We start from the raw sequence: 15,717 nt of genomic DNA on the forward strand, positions 1-15,717 counted from the left end.
ACTGCTCACATGTATTCTCAGATATATTAATAAAAGGACACTTGAAGTCTATGGACAATAGAGCTGTTCCAGCCGTGTTTTCTTCTTCAGTGAAAATAGGAACTTGTGTATTGGTGGTCATCCTGACATGAAACTACAAGATCCTTCCCAACAGGATCATCCTACCCTGAAACCTGGAACCAAATCCATTCCCATTCAGCAAATGTTGAACAAGTGGCACATAGGGGATAGAGAGATGATTGCATACAAAGATGAGAAAGAAAACACATTGCTAGGGCCAGGTGCGGTGACTCACCTGTATAATTCCAGCACTTTGGGAGGCCAAGGCAGGTAGGATTGCTTGAGTTAATGAGTTCGAGACCAGCCTGGGCAACATAGTGTAAGACTTTGTGTCTACTTAAAATAAATAAAAAGAATCAGCCAGGCATGGTGCCTGTAGTTCTATCTACTTTGGGAAGCTGAGGCTAGAGGATCACTTGGGCCCAGCACATTGAAGCTGCACCGAACTGTGATCGCATCACTGCACTCTAGCCTGGGTGACAGAATGAGACCCTGTCTCAAAAAAGTTTGCCAGTAGACAGGATAGGTATCAAATGTGGGGGAAAAAAAAAAAAAAGATACTTGGAGATGACAAGTAAATCATTTTCCAATTTTACAGATTTTATGGAAAGAACTCTTCTTATGTCCATGGGGGACTGGATTCAAATGGAAAGCCAGCAGATGCTGTCTATGGACAGAAAGTAAGCATTTCAAACTTTATTTAGGCTGTTACGCAGGTAGAAAACTCAAAATTGAAGTGGATACATACAAAATTGATTTGCTGATAAAGATCAGATTTTTCAGCTTTTTAGCAAAAGTTGATGTGTTTTATTACTGATTAATGTATTTGTTGAAATGCCTATGTGATGTCAGATTTGTCAATTTTGTATGATAATCTAAAACTTTTTTTATATTTGAAGATAATTGGCTTTAGCATAGGGATCATCTTTTTAAACTTTAAAGTATTAATTCAGGTCAGTTATTTAAAAAATTCAAGTGTGGTCACTGGGAATAGAGTATACAAAGAAAAATCAAATACAGTCTGCATATCCTGTAATTTAAATATGCACATTCTCTTTACCTGTATTGTGTTGGTAGCTTTTTAATTGGAGGTTATTTAAATTTTAAGGCATTCACAGTTGATTTTTTTTTTTTTTTTTTTTTTTTTTTTAAGGAAATCCACAGGAAAGTGATGTCTCAAAACTTCACCAACTGCCACACCAAGATTCGCCATGTTGATGCTCATGCCACGCTAAATGATGGTGTGGTAGTCCAGGTGATGGGGCTTCTTTCTAACAACAACCAGGCTTTGAGGAGATTTATGCAGACGTTTGTCCTTGCTCCTGAGGTATGTATAGGAATGATTGTTTTGTAGTGACATGGAAAAAAAACAACGAATGATTGTGCATATCTTTAAAAACACTTGAAATTTCAGACTTAAAGAAAACTTGGAAGACTAATACAATAACTCCTATATGTAGCTGTCCTTACCAAGAGCTGCTGTCACCACTTCCACATGTATATAATTCTTTCTCTATAAGAATAAAGAATTCCTGTAGTACAGTTATCAAATTCAGGAAATGATGCAATATAATTATCTATAATCAATATCTAAAATTTGGAAAGTATTTCAATAATGTCTTTTAGTGATTTCTTTTTCCTTGTCCAACAAGGAATCTATACTTTGAACACATTGCATTTATCTATCATGTCTCTAATCTCTTCTAATAGGCAACTGTTTCTTAATCTTTTGGGTTTTTTATGGCATTAACATTTTTGAAGCGCAGTCACTTTTTTTGTTGGATGCTTTCTGTGTGTCATTCAGTGCTTCCCATTAAAGAGGCACATTATGTCATTTAGTTGTGATGTGAATTTTGATTACTTAGGTTTTCTCACTATAAAGTTAAATATCTTTTCTCTCTCTCTCTCTCTTTTTTTTTTCTTTTGAGATGGAGTCTCACTGTATAATCCAGGCTGGAGTGCAGTGGCTCCATCTCTGTTCACTGCACCCTCCACCTCCTGGGTTCAAGTGATTTTCCTGCCTCAGCCTCCCAAGTAGCTGGGACTGGCTGGGCTATTTTAGTATTTTTAGTAGAGATAGGGTTTCACCATGTTTTTCAGGCTGGTCTCTAACTCTTGACCTCAAGTGATCCACCTGCCTTGGCCTCTCAAAGTGTTAGGATTACAAGCATGAGCACTTCACCTGGCCTTATGTTTTCTCTTTTTGATTTGGGTACAAGTGATCCTTCTGTTTCAGCTTGCCTAGTAACTGAGAGTACAGGCATATGGCACTGTGCCTGGCTCATTTTTGTATTTTTAGTAGAGATGGGGTTCCACCATATTGGCCAGGCTGGTCTCAAACTTCTGACTTTAGGTGATCTACCCTCCTCAGCTTCCCAAAGTCCTGGAATTAACAGGCATGAGCCACTGCGCCTGTCTGGAATATGATTGCCTTTTAATGATTTGAGATGTGGGCTCTGGCCGCTTACATACTTAGAGCTTTGTCAGTTTTTGGATATTTATCTTGTGGTGAAGTAAAGTATTTTGAGCAAACAAAATATATGTGAGTGTAGTCTTTTTACCATTTGTTGTAGACCAGGCATTTTTAGTTTTGGCACTGTTGACATTTTGGATCAACTAATTCTTTGTTATGGTAGCCTGTCCTTTGCATTGTAGGATATTTAGTGCATCCCTGACCTTATTAGTTGTCAGTAGCATCCCCTGCAGTGAATACTGAAATGTTGGCAGGGTATGCTGACTTATATCCATAATTCAGAATTTTCAGAGGCTGAGGCAGGAGGGCCACTTGAGCCCAGGAATTAAAGACCAACTAGGGCAATATAACAAGATCCCGTCTTGACTCGAAAAGAAGAAGAAATAGCTTTGCCTGGTGGTGTGCCCCTATAGTCCTAGCTACTTAGGAGGTGGGAGGATCACTTGAGCCTGGGATGTCAAGGCTGCAGTGAGCTGTGATGTGCCATTGCATTCCTGCCTGGGTGACAGCAAGACCCTGTCTCAAAAGCCCCACAGCAACAAAAACTAAAATGTCTCCAGACATTGCCAGATGTCTCCTGGAGGTAAACTTGTTCTAGTCACCAGTGGTGTAGAGTGCAGTTTTAAAAAGTCTATGGAATAAATGAAAACTTTGTATTGGCATTGCAGGGGTCTGTTGCAAATAAATTCTATGTTCACAATGATATCTTCCGATACCAAGATGAGGTCTTTGGTGGGTTTGTCACTGAGCCTCAGGAGGGTAAGTAGTGAAATACTTTAAGTTACTTATCTAAATTTTTTAAAATGATATCAGATTGCCCTCAAGAGACTATGGGTTTCTTCACTGTTTTCATTATACTCTGTTTTTCATTAGTAACTGGTAATTATCATGGTATATGAAGAGTCTGAGGTTTTACCCTACTTGAAGCTGATAATAGGTTCCCTTACATCATGGATGCTAGTAGAAGACCTAAGACTCTTAGTTCAGAAGGAGGTAGGTTAACTCACAGCAGCAGCAGTAGCTTTTTTGCCACAGTTACCAACAGGATGTCATGAAGAAGGCTGGATGATACTTCTACTGCAGTGGGTTGTGTTAAAGGCATGGGACATTGAGTTTAGGGAACACAAATTTTTTATAACAGGCAGTAAACATACCTACTCTTCGTTCTGGAGGGAGACAGTCTTTCAAAGCTGTTTGCTATACACATGTCCTTGAGAGACAGTCTGGAAGAAAGGGTAGGTATGGAAGATGTGTAGACACAGAGACTCATGGGAAATTTTCTCCAAAATAATAGAATTTGAGCGTGTTTTGTATGACAGAGTATATTTATTTTGTAATACAGGCTTACAGATGTGCAGTCATTGCCTAGCTAGTAAATTGGTAGAGCCTGCATTAGATAACTGCCTAATGTAATTGCCTAATGTCATGTAGCTAGTAAGGTGACAGAGCCTGCATTAGGCTCCATGCTCTGAAAAACCAAGACACTACAGTAGCCTTAAAATCTAACCGTAGAAGCCGTAGTTCAGCCCTTAAAGTCAATGCTGTGATTTTATCAAATTGCCCTACTTCGTTTACTTACATATGTTTTTCTTCACTGTGGTTTTGTGAACATTGTGAAAGTGAATGTGTATGTGAATTCAGTAAGTACAAATTACTTTAAATATCTTTTCCTCACTTAGAGTCTGAAGAAGAAGTAGAGGAACCTGAAGAAAGACAGCAGACACCTGAGGTGGTACCTGATGATTCTGGAACTTTCTATGATCAGGCAGTTGTCAGGTAAAAAAATTTTGTTCACGTGTCCAGGGCTGTGTAAGAACTTGCATTATCTAGTCTTTCCATTTGTTGGAGGGCATTTACATATTCTGAGAATTACCTCAAAGTAATAATTTCTCAGAAGAATGGTTTTGCTTCTGGTAATTTTGATGAAACAAAAATACATAACTTGTTTGTTAGTAGTAGATTGTACTGTGAGGACAATCTATTGCTTAGTTTAAATACTGTCGGTTGCTATTTTGCTTAATTTAAATAGTATCAGTTGCTTTTTGGTTTAGTTTTTTTCTTGGTGTTAAGTGAAAACTTGAATATTGTTTATCATGAGGTCAATATATTGAGATGTTAAATGCTCTGAGGGAATAAAAAGTGGACAGAGACCTATTTAATTAGAGATCAGGCATAAATTGATCAAAATACCAATATGTGAGTTAAGTAGCAATAAAGGATTTTATTACCTTAGTAAGTGCCTCATTGTACCTTTGGGTTTATTCTCCCTTGTGACTGGAACAGAAATATGTTTGATAGCACTAGAAATCCATATTTACATGTTACCATATGACACACTGAATGTTAATCAGTGCCTGAAGGGTGTTTTCAAGTGTTTCTTAAGGTGTGATGAACTAATCAGGCTACTCATCTTTGGTTGCTGGTTCAAAATGAAGATTCATGGTCCCACTGCAAACCTACTGAATTCAAATTTCAGGAGGAAAAACATTTGCAGTTTTGTTTTTGTTCTTTTGAGACAGAGTCTTGCTCTATTACTTAAGCTGGAGTGCAGTGGTACTGACTGCAGCCTCTGCCTCCTGGGTTCAAGCAATCCCCCTGCCTCAGCCTCCTGAGTAGCTGCAACTATAGGCACTTGCCACCACGCCTGGCTAAATTTTGTATTTTTTTCCACCTAATTTTGGTTAAAAAAAATTTTTTGTATTTTTGTAGAGATGGGGTTTTGCCAAGTTGACCAGTCTGGTCTGGAACTCCTAACCTCAGGTGATCCGCCCACCTTGGCCTCCCAAATTGCTGGGATTACAGGTGTGTGCCCAGCCACCTCTGCAGTTTTAACAGCATTCCTGGTTGATTTATGTGGAATTTTAAGAATTGTATTCTGAATCATAACTAATATCTTTTCTCCCCCTAATTCCTTATGTGCTTAAGAGTTTTTTTGTGTTTGTGTTAAAAGCCAAATATAAAGTTTGCCATCTTAACCTCTTTTTTCATTTTAACTATTTTTAAATATAAAGTGCAGTAGCGTTAACTGTTACAGACATGTTTACAACAAATCTCTAGGACTTTTCACCTTACAGAGAGACTAAACCCATTGAACGGCAACTTCCTTTTCCCCCCTCCCCGGCCTGTTTTGAGAGTTTTTGTGATGTTGTATGCTAAATGAATTGTAATGGTTGTGGGATTCCAACCATTAAGTGATTTGGTTCATTTTGATCTCTTGATTCATTTGCTTATCAGAATCTATCAAACAAATGGATTCCAGTTAAGTTATTGAGTGGTATTTTTTAAATCACTTTTTAAAAACTCAGATATACAATTTCTAGATTTTTTTTGGACAGAAGGAGCTAATTTTATGTTCTGGTTTCTAGTTAATAAATGATGGGAAGTTTTTTTGCAAAATAAATGGTGGCAGGTGGCAGAATGATATTTCTCAATTTTTTCTCTCAAAGTAATGACATGGAAGAACATTTAGAGGAGCCTGTTGCTGAACCAGAGCCTGACCCTGAACCAGAACCAGAACAAGAACCTGTATCTGAAATTCAAGAGGAAAAGCCTGAGCCTGTATTAGAAGAAACTGCTCCTGAGGATGCTCAGAAGAGTTCTTCTCCAGCACCTGCAGATGTAGCTCAGACAGTACAGGAAGACTTGAGGGTATGAAATATGTCTTCATTTTTATTCTGTTTCTAGTTATATAAAAAAAAACACTATTCTTCTGTATTACTGTTTGGTTGACTTTTGTTAGATACATTTTCATATTGGTGGTTCATTTCAGGGAAATTTCTTAGATATTGAGCCATTCCTTTGATAAGAGAGAGGTAGGATGTGTGTTAACTTTATTTCATCAAAATAAACTACTCCTTTCCCATAGCTAACTTGAATGCCTGTTAGACCAGAAATTATAAGTGCTACTGTATAACCACGTCGGTGATCCCTCATCTTTTTAATATTTTAATATTTTATACCATAAATTATTACATGCTTGTTAAAACAAGTGCCGTAACATCTTTTTTAGAAAAATAACATGGCAGAATATACTTTTCCTATGAAGTTTTAGTAGAAGTAGAAATGAACTGCTGAAGTATAACTTCTTTTCTAATTGGCATAGCTAATTTCAGAAGTTTTCAGTTTGGCCTCCTGAATCTCATCAGGGTGATAATGTCAAAACTCAAGAAACCTTTATGTTTGATCTTCTGGGAAGTAATATAATTTTTAGTGCTGTATTTATAGGCTCAGGCTTATATCATTTGTTTGAGATCCTGTCTCAACAATTCAAATTTCTGCTGTGTGTTAGGCATTGTTCAAGGTATAGGTATTTTATTTGTAAAACAGATAGGGTTCTTGCTCTCTGGCAGCTAATATGTGAGTAGGAAAAGCAATGTGGAAATGACATTAGCCTACAAGTAGAAAACATTAGCTGGGCATGGTGGTGCCTATGTGTGGTCCCAGCTACTTGAGGGGCTGAGGTAGTTAGATCGCTTAGCCTGGGAAGTCAAGGCTGCAGTGAGCTATGATTATGCTACTGCATTTTAGCCTGAGTGATAGAGTAAGACCTTGTCACAAAAACAAAACAATAAAAAGTAAGTGGAAAAGTAGGTTGGCTGGACTAGATGACCACTTAGGTGGCTGTTAAAAATTTGAGTTGTGGCAGTGGAAAAGGAAAAGAGATAATTAGGTAGAATAACAGGTTCTGAAGATTTTTAATTGTGTTAGGTGTTTGTGATGGTTCTGCAGTTGATATAATTGAGTCAGTGTTTGTACCATGGATTGGATTGAATCATAGTAGGAAGACCTGAGCAGATTTTGGAGGAGAGCGAATTTATTTGATTGACAAATTTGAAGGAAAATAGTTTTCCACTGGCCAGGTGTTGTGGCTCACACATGTAATCCCAGCACTTTGGGAGGCTGAGGCAAGAGGATTGCTTCAGTTCAGAAGTTCAAGACCAGCCTGGTTAATATAGTCCGACTTCATCTCTACTAAAAGGAAGAAATAGCTGGACGTGTTGGTGCCTGCCTGTAGTTTCAGCTGCTTGGGAAACAGGTGGGAGGATCATTTTAGCCCAGGAGATGGAGGCTATGGTGAACTGTGTACATGTCACTGCATTCCAGCCTGGGCAGCAGAGCAAGATCCTGTCTCAAAAAAAAAAAGTAAATAGTTTCTTGACCCTAAGCCTCTCAGATTTGCCTGGTACTTGATCATCAGTCCCAAGGAATTTCACTACTAAATTTTGAATAGTTGAAAGAGAGGAATCTTAAGATGTATATAAACTCCATCCTGCTTATGAGAATGTGATACGATTTGTTATGTACAGGAAGTCAAGAGTTAGTAGCTTTTATATTGTTTTGTTACATGGTATAATTATGTAATGCTGGTAATTGTTCCCTTAGACATTTTCTTGGGCTTCTGTGACCAGTAAGAACCTTCCACCCAGTGGAGCTGTTCCAGTTACTGGGATACCACCTCATGTTGTTAAAGTACCAGCCTCACAGGTAAGATTCCAATAAAACTTGTACATTAGGCAAATTTACTTACATTTTCATAATGTGATTCAACAGAGGCTTAGAGAATGTGGAAACTGGCCAGGTGCAATGTGGCTTGTGCCTGTAATCCCAGTACTTTAGGAAGCTGAGGTGGGCTGATCACTTGAGCCTAGGAGTTTGAACCCAGTCTGGGCAACATAGTGAGATTCTGTCTCTAAAAAAAATCAGCTGGGCCATGTGGCATGCATCTGTAGTCCTAGGTACTTGGGAAGCTGAGGTAGGAGGATTGCTTGAGCCCAAGAGATTGCTTGAGCCACTGCACTGCCTCCTGGGCAACAGAGTGAGACTTTGGCTCACACACACACAAAAACATTAATGTATAGGGCAGCAGAGAAGGGTGTAAGATGGTTTTTAATGATTTTTCTTGTGAGAGAATTGTCCATTTTCTAGTTTAAACCTTGTTAACTAAGACAATTAAGAAAACTAATAAGCCTGTTTTAACATAACAGTTAACTTAAAAATTTTTCAGCCCCGTCCAGAGTCTAAGCCTGAATCTCAGATTCCACCACAGAGACCTCAAAGGGATCAAAGAGTGCGAGAACAACGAATAAATATTCCTCCCCAAAGGGGACCCAGACCAAGTAAGAGCTCAGAAGGACGATTTCTCTAGTTTGGGGTATTTTGAGGTGAGAGCTTATTTTGGGAGGGCAGTTGGTATTTACATGCTTTAAAATAAAAATTTTTAGGGTTGATGGAATTACTTGTTTTTAGGGTAGATGGAAAACTATGGAATGTGAGCAGTCACTGAAAGGTGTCTTCTTTCTCTTGGCTTTCGTTGATGTTTTTGTTTCCTTTTAAGTCCGTGATGCTGGTGAGCAAGGTGACATTGAACCCCGAAGAATGGTGAGACACCCTGATAGTCACCAACTCTTCATTGGCAACCTGCCTCATGAAGTGGACAAATCAGAGCTTAAAGATTTCTTTCAAAGTAGGTTATTTAGGTTTGAACATTATATTCATCTAGTGTCACTCTAGCACTGTACAGTGGAAATAGATAAGCCTTATATGTAATTATAACTTTTTTAGTAGTCATGGTTAAAAAAACAAAATGATAAAAAGAAACTGGATAATTTTAATACATTTAACTCTAAAGCATTGTAATTTCAACATGTAGGAATATTGTGAGAGATATTTTACACTTTTTATTAAGTCTTTGAAATCCAAATGTACTTCCCATAGTTTTATACATATGAGAGGCACATCTTATTTCAGACTAGCTATATTTATATTTCAAGTGCTCAGTAGTCATGCACCTAGTGGCGACTGTGTACATGTAAAGTTTAAAAGGGAATGGTGTGAGTAGTTACCTGAGAATCTGTTTCACTTGCAGATTATGGGAACGTGGTGGAGTTGCGCATTAACAGTGGTGGGAAATTACCCAATTTTGGTTTTGTTGTGTTTGATGATTCTGAGCCTGTTCAGAAGGTCCTTAGCAACAGGGTAAGCAGCTATTCATCTTGATTTTTTTTGTTTTTGTTTTGAAGGGTTTTGGTTCTTTAGAATATATTTATCTTTATAGCTGGATCTTTATGTAAAGTGCAGTTTATTCCAACATGTTCAGGTAATTTATTTCATTATTTTCAGCCATTATTAAAAGACCTGCCTGGGGCTTTTAGCAAAACAAAACTTCTGTCTAAATAATTTAGTTTTTGATAATGTGTGTTATGAGAATGAGAAAACGAATAGTTATCAGTGCACTGAGATTTATGTAACTATCTTTCCTTGGTGTTACAGGAGATGTACAAGAGATGAAATACCAAGCTACTTTTAACCAAGATAAGAGCCAGTTTGCCCAAGGCAGTTTTGGTATACTGCTGTTTTTAGAGAATAACTATTAAGAGCTTATCCTTTAAGTCAATAAATTGGGTTTGGAAGATAAATTATGTAGTCACCCTACTTGGAACCACCCTTATTAACAGTACTCTTACTGCGTACATCCTAATAATAGAGGAATTTGTGGAATGGGAATCTTACGGTGGGATCCCCAAAGAAAGCTTCCCTTCCCCTGCAAAGAACAACTTTTTGTAGTAGTAGAAAAGAACAAGGGTATAAATAATACTAATTCATTAAGCTGTACTTTTTTTATTGAGGTGAAATTTACATAACAAAATTGACCATTTGAAAATGTACAACTTAATTGCATTTAGAACACATTGCTTTGCAACCATTACCTCTAATTCCAAAAGATTTTTACTAAAAGCCATAAGCTCTCTACTCGCTATGCAGTCATTCCTTGTACATGTCTCCCCAGTCCCTGGCAGCCACTAATCTGCTTTCTTCCCTGTGGATTAAAACTATGTACTTTAAGCCATATAATAGAAACATTGCAGATCAGTGATATTCTCCAGAATGTTAATGGGCATACTGCTATTTTTTTTTTTTTTTTTTTTTGAGACAGTCTCGCTTTGTCTCCCATGCTAGAGTGCAGTGGCATGATCTCGGCACACTGCAACCTCCACCTTCCAGGTTCGAGCAGTTCTCCAGCCTCAGCCTCCTGAATAGGGGATTATGGGCGTCCACCACCACACCTGGCTAATTTGTTGTGTTTTTAGTAGAGATGGAGTTTTGCCATGTTGGTCAAGCTGGTCTCGAACTCCAGACCTCAGGTGATCTGCCTGCCTTGGCCTCCTAGAGTGCTGGTATTACAGGGATGAGCAGCCACGCCTGGCCATATTGCAAAGTTTAATGTTCGGTTCATAACATTATGTCAACCTTAACATGCAAATGTATGTTATCTTTCGAATTATTTGACCACATATTTTTGTGAAGCATCTCCTGCAAAATACTGTTTGAGAAATGAGAGAACAGTGGTTTATCTCACCAAAGCCAGTGAAGAACCCAGAAATGTCTAGTAGGCTTTGTAGATAAATCCGTCATTCAGCATGTATTAGATCTTGTAGCCACCCTTCATTTCATGGTATTTATAGAAGTGTACTATGCTCTTTTCAGTAATTTTTTGTGTGAGCAAAAATAGCTTATGTCAAACTGATTGCTCTGGTATATGACATGCTGTAGTGTAGCTTTGTAGTTGAAAGCGTATTTTTCCCAATCTGGAGGCCTTGGTTTACGTTCTTCTTCCATCACTTATTATTGTGGCCCATGGGAAAAGTTCTTTAACCTCCCTAGCCCTTAGTTTGCTAGTTCTTAAAGTAGGTATCAAGCATCAGAGGGTTGTTGTAAAGGTTAACCGAGCTAATTAATCTGAATAGAACACTTCAGTGACATATAGTAAATACTGTTAGATACTCATTTTAAGAAAGTAGAAAATTATATTGCTGGTAAAGAGCATGAATTGAATTTATTGAAATGTTTGGTAGCCTGTTAACTGCATTGGCTCTGTTAGGAGGAAAAGAAGACCAAGACTATTCGAAATTCTTAGAAGGTGAACAGCAAGTTAAAGTTTGTCAAATCAATGAAGGTTTTATTTGAAATGTATATGTACTTTGCATAAATATGTGCAGTGCCATCTTTTCACATTGGTGATGATGCAGTTTTATTCTAGGCCTCCACCATCTGTGGAGAAGGTGGCAATTCTTTATTCAATTTACGTAATTCTATGAGAAAACAAGTACTTGGGAGGCTGGGGCAGGGAGAAGTGTTTGAACCCGGGAGGTGGAAGTTGTAGTGAGCGGAGATCTTGCTCACTTCAGCCTGGGTGATAGGCAAAACTTCATCTCATTAAAAAAAACAAACAAAGCGGAACTGTGAGAACTCAGTTGATGTATAATCTGCTGGTTCTTTTTTTTTTTTTTTAAGGAGACGGAGTCTCGCTCTGTTGCCCAGGCTGGAGTGCAGTGGTGCGATCTCAGCTCGCTGCAACCTCCACCTCCTGGGTTCAAGCAATTCTCCTGCCTTAGCCTCCTGGGTAGCTGGGAATACAGACATGTGCCACCATGCCTGGCTAATTTTTGTATTTTTTTAGTAGAGACAGGGTTTCATCATGTTGGTCAGGCTAGTCTCAAACTCCTGACCTCGTGATCCTCCCACCTTGGCCTTCCCAAATGCTGAGATTTACAGGCGTGAGCCACCGCCCCTGACCGCTGCTGTTTTGTTTTGTTTTTTTTATAGCTTTTTTAATCCTCTGTTGTCATAGCCAGCTTATCAGTACTCTAAGTCTGGTCACCTTGATTCTTACAGCCCATCATGTTCAGAGGTGAGGTTCGTCTGAACGTGGAAGAGAAGAAGACTCGAGCTGCCAGGGAGGGGGACCGACGAGATAATCGCCTTCGGGGACCTGGAGGCCCTCGAGGTGGGCTGGGTGGTGGAATGAGAGGCCCTCCCCGTGGAGGCATGGTGCAGAAACCAGGATTTGGAGTGGGAAGGGGGCTTGCTCCACGGCAGTGAATCTTCATGTATCTTCACGGAGCCATACGAACCCTAGTTCCTACAGAATGGTGAATTTCTTCGACCAGCCTTTGGTATCTTGGAGTATGACCCCAGTCTGTTATAAACTGCATAAGTTTGTATAATTTTACTTTTTTTGTGTGTTAATGGTGTGTGATCCCTCTCTCCTTCTCTTCCCTTTCCTGCCCTTTAGTCTTTCACTTCCAATTTTGTGGAATGATATTTTAGGAGTAACAGATTTTTAAAGAAGAAAAAAAGAAAAGGACTGAATTTCCTTGCTTACTTTGCATATGCAGACTGGACTTTTTTTTTTTTTTTAACAGCCATTTCCCCAAAGGAATGTGTCTTGCATATTACTGACATTTGGTATGTTTCATTCATTGGAATATTTCTTATTTTCTACAAGTTTCAAAAGCCTGTGAGACAAACAGGATTTGATAACATTTTGAAGGCAGGAAAAACCCAAATTGTTTCTTCTTTGAGAGTCATGGCTTCTTTCTGGTGTGGAGAAATTGCCATTGGAAAATTTGACAGTTTTGATTCTCACTGGTATGTTTAAAAGGAATAGAATTTTCTTTTGATAGAGGATCACAAAACAATTCTAAAACCTACTGTTTTTACCACTGAAATTTAAATTGTGATATATAGGTTTTAAATGTCTAGAATGCAGCTGATAGGCTTTTCATGAACTTAGTTTTTTTGAAATAGAGTTTTTTTTCATGTTTAATTTGTATTTGTAAAAAAAACAAAAAACAAAAAAATTCCCCAAATCCAGATAACAACCAGAGCAAAACTGTTGTGCCTTCTATTTATCTTTGATTTCAGTCTTGGCAGTTGTTTAAAGAAAAATAATTAAAAAAAAAATCTAGATTTGTTTATTATTAGGTTCAGAGTATGTGGGGAATTGTAGAATCCCTCTTTCATCAACTTACATGTCTTCTGTTAACCTATTTGTTATGCCTTATTCTAAAATTGAGTCTCAAACTGGAATGCCTTTGAAGACAGATGCTTCTATAGAGGTTCTTTGGCCTAAGTAGTTCAGCATTTGTATTAAGTTTTATTTTGGTATCTAATCAGATTCCTAATCATAGCCCATAAGAAGGAATGTGACTTTAATATTGGACTTTGCTGATGTGCTCGTGTAAATTTTCTATTTTGTTATGGTTCTCTTATTGATGGGCATGCAGTGGGTGTTTCTTGGAAATGGCCAATTTTTATTAAAATATTTCTGGAAGAAAATTTAATCTGGCAATATAGACTAATACTCGTTTCACATATGTGTTGTTTGTTGAGTGCTGTGTGTGAGATGGGTGAAGATTTTGTTTACAAGTGTGAAGCAAGCCTTTGTGTGATTACTTGTCATTACTAATTGAAGGGCAACCAGGTTGTCAAAGTCACTTATTTATTTTCTTAACAGTATTCATCTTGAGGACTGTCATTTGAGGATAGTATAGGAATATTTGCATTATTGAGAAACTCTAGGTTTGCTCTGAAGGGGTCAGTTAAGACTGAGAAACTCTAGGTTTGCTGTGAAGGGGTCAGTTAAGACTACAGTGAAGTTGGTGTTACTAGTTTGGTTCCACTTCCTCAAATATTTGAAAATTGGCAGCATCTCCTTTACATAAACATAACTGAATCACATGGCTTTTCTGGAGGGTTAGTTTAAGTAACTTTGGTAACCACTTTGACCCAGATCAGTGATAATAGGAAGAAATACAACTTGTACTTTTGTAGCTTATATTAAGCATGTGGTGGGTGGAAAAAAAAATTAGTTATGGTAGCTTTAAGGTCATAAATTATGGATAACCTAGAAATTATTCTTCACAAGTGAATACTACATTATACATTTCAAAACAGGGCATTAACTAGATGCAGCGATCCTCAGCTTGGTGTTAGCACATTCTAGAGAACATTTGGAAATGTGTGAGATTTGGAAGGGTTGTTGGAGAGACATGCATCTGGCATTTATTGGGGGTAGGGTCTAAGGATACCGAATGTTGTGTAAAAATGGAGCAACCCCATTAAGAACATGGATAGTCGCTCTTCCTATGGGTGGGTGGAGCTGTGGGATTAGGAAAACAAATGAAGACTCATCCTTTTGAAATTCAGTCTCAGTTAAATAACAAACTAATTAGGAAATAGAAATCTGTTTCAAGAATTATAGTAACATCTACTCTAAGTAATTAGTAATTTCACTTTCCATTATTTGTACCAAGTGTATGTGTGTTGTGTATGTGTGTGTATAAATGTGGAGAGGTGCAGCAATACATGCTGATGCTGCTTGTAACTTGCGACAGGGAATCACTGCACAGTCTCAGAAAATAAAAGGCTTCCCCAGTGATTTCAGTCATCAGAGTTGGGATGATTGTGAGGTTTTGAATGATAGTATTGGACCCAAGAAATAGGATTAGCATTATGGTCAGCACTATGGGGAATCCTTGTACAATTAAGTACATGATTGCATGTAGAGTAAACATGAGAGCTTAGAGATGTATACGTTTCCACTGCTGGAAAGTGAATATAAGTTAGGGCAACATTTCCTATAGGTGGCAGCTGTAGGAGCTCATCACATTCAATATTTTCAGATTTTAAAATGAAATTTTTCATCTGTAGGAATGGCCCAATGTATAGATACATTGAGCTTAAGAGTTACTGAGCTTAGAACGCTTGACCCATGAGTATTTTTATTTTTACAGAGGCAAGGTCTTGCTATTTTGTCAGGCCGGTCTCAAGCTCCTGGCCTCATCAGCCCTCCTGCCTTCCAGATAGCTGGAACTATAGGTGTACAGCATTGTACCTGGTTTCATGAGTATTTTAGCTAGGTAAAATTTGTTTGGTTCAGTGAGTCTTAGATTTAAGACCTGTTGATTTATAATGAGAGATCTTGGGCCTTAAAGTATATTTTTGTTTTAGTGGTGAGGTTGGGCTTTACTTTGTATATTCCACTGTTCTTAATTTTGTCAAATATTGCTAGGGACCAGTGAGATGGATAATCCAAAAATAATAATTTGACTTTGGTTGAGTATGTCACTACCACAGTGTTAGTTGATTTGCACTTTAGTTTTAGGTTAGAAAAGTTAATTTTCACATTTGTGCTGTGGATTAGTTAATGTTATCCTTAGCATAATAGATGAGGAACAAACTGAGAGCAGTGAAATGACAGACTTTCCAGTCCTCCATGTAGCAAGGAGCATATTTGACTCCCAAACAAATACTTTTTCTCTAGAACCATAATGACCCCCCAGTTACGTTTCAGTAACATAGACCGTAATGAACTTCCTACTGTAGGGAGACTTGAGTTAGGA

The 15,717-nt window shown here is 38.0% G+C and overlaps 1 protein-coding gene across 8 annotated transcripts in view; it reads left to right on the top strand.

The window, feature by feature from the left end:
- The window catches only part of G3BP1 (G3BP stress granule assembly factor 1), a 29,034-nt gene extending 15,383 nt beyond the window's left edge, over positions 1 to 13,651 (top strand). For all 8 annotated transcript variants that reach the window (XM_035288980.3, XM_078363490.1, XM_078363500.1 and 5 more), the window contains 10 exons: positions 659 to 740; positions 1,214 to 1,387; positions 3,202 to 3,292; positions 4,213 to 4,309; positions 5,980 to 6,181; positions 7,916 to 8,017; positions 8,538 to 8,649; positions 8,868 to 8,996; positions 9,399 to 9,508; positions 12,206 to 13,651. In XM_035288980.3, coding sequence (XP_035144871.2) covers positions 659 to 740; positions 1,214 to 1,387; positions 3,202 to 3,292; positions 4,213 to 4,309; positions 5,980 to 6,181; positions 7,916 to 8,017; positions 8,538 to 8,649; positions 8,868 to 8,996; positions 9,399 to 9,508; positions 12,206 to 12,412 — 1,306 coding nt within the window. In that variant the 3' untranslated portion in view covers positions 12,413 to 13,651. The remainder of the gene's footprint in view (positions 1 to 658; positions 741 to 1,213; positions 1,388 to 3,201; positions 3,293 to 4,212; positions 4,310 to 5,979; positions 6,182 to 7,915; positions 8,018 to 8,537; positions 8,650 to 8,867; positions 8,997 to 9,398; positions 9,509 to 12,205) is intronic.
- The last annotated feature ends 2,066 nt before the right edge of the window (positions 13,652 to 15,717 follow it).

Source organism: Callithrix jacchus, chromosome 2, assembly GCF_049354715.1.
Source record: "Callithrix jacchus isolate 240 chromosome 2, calJac240_pri, whole genome shotgun sequence".
Taxonomy (NCBI): Eukaryota; Metazoa; Chordata; class Mammalia; order Primates; family Cebidae; genus Callithrix; species Callithrix jacchus.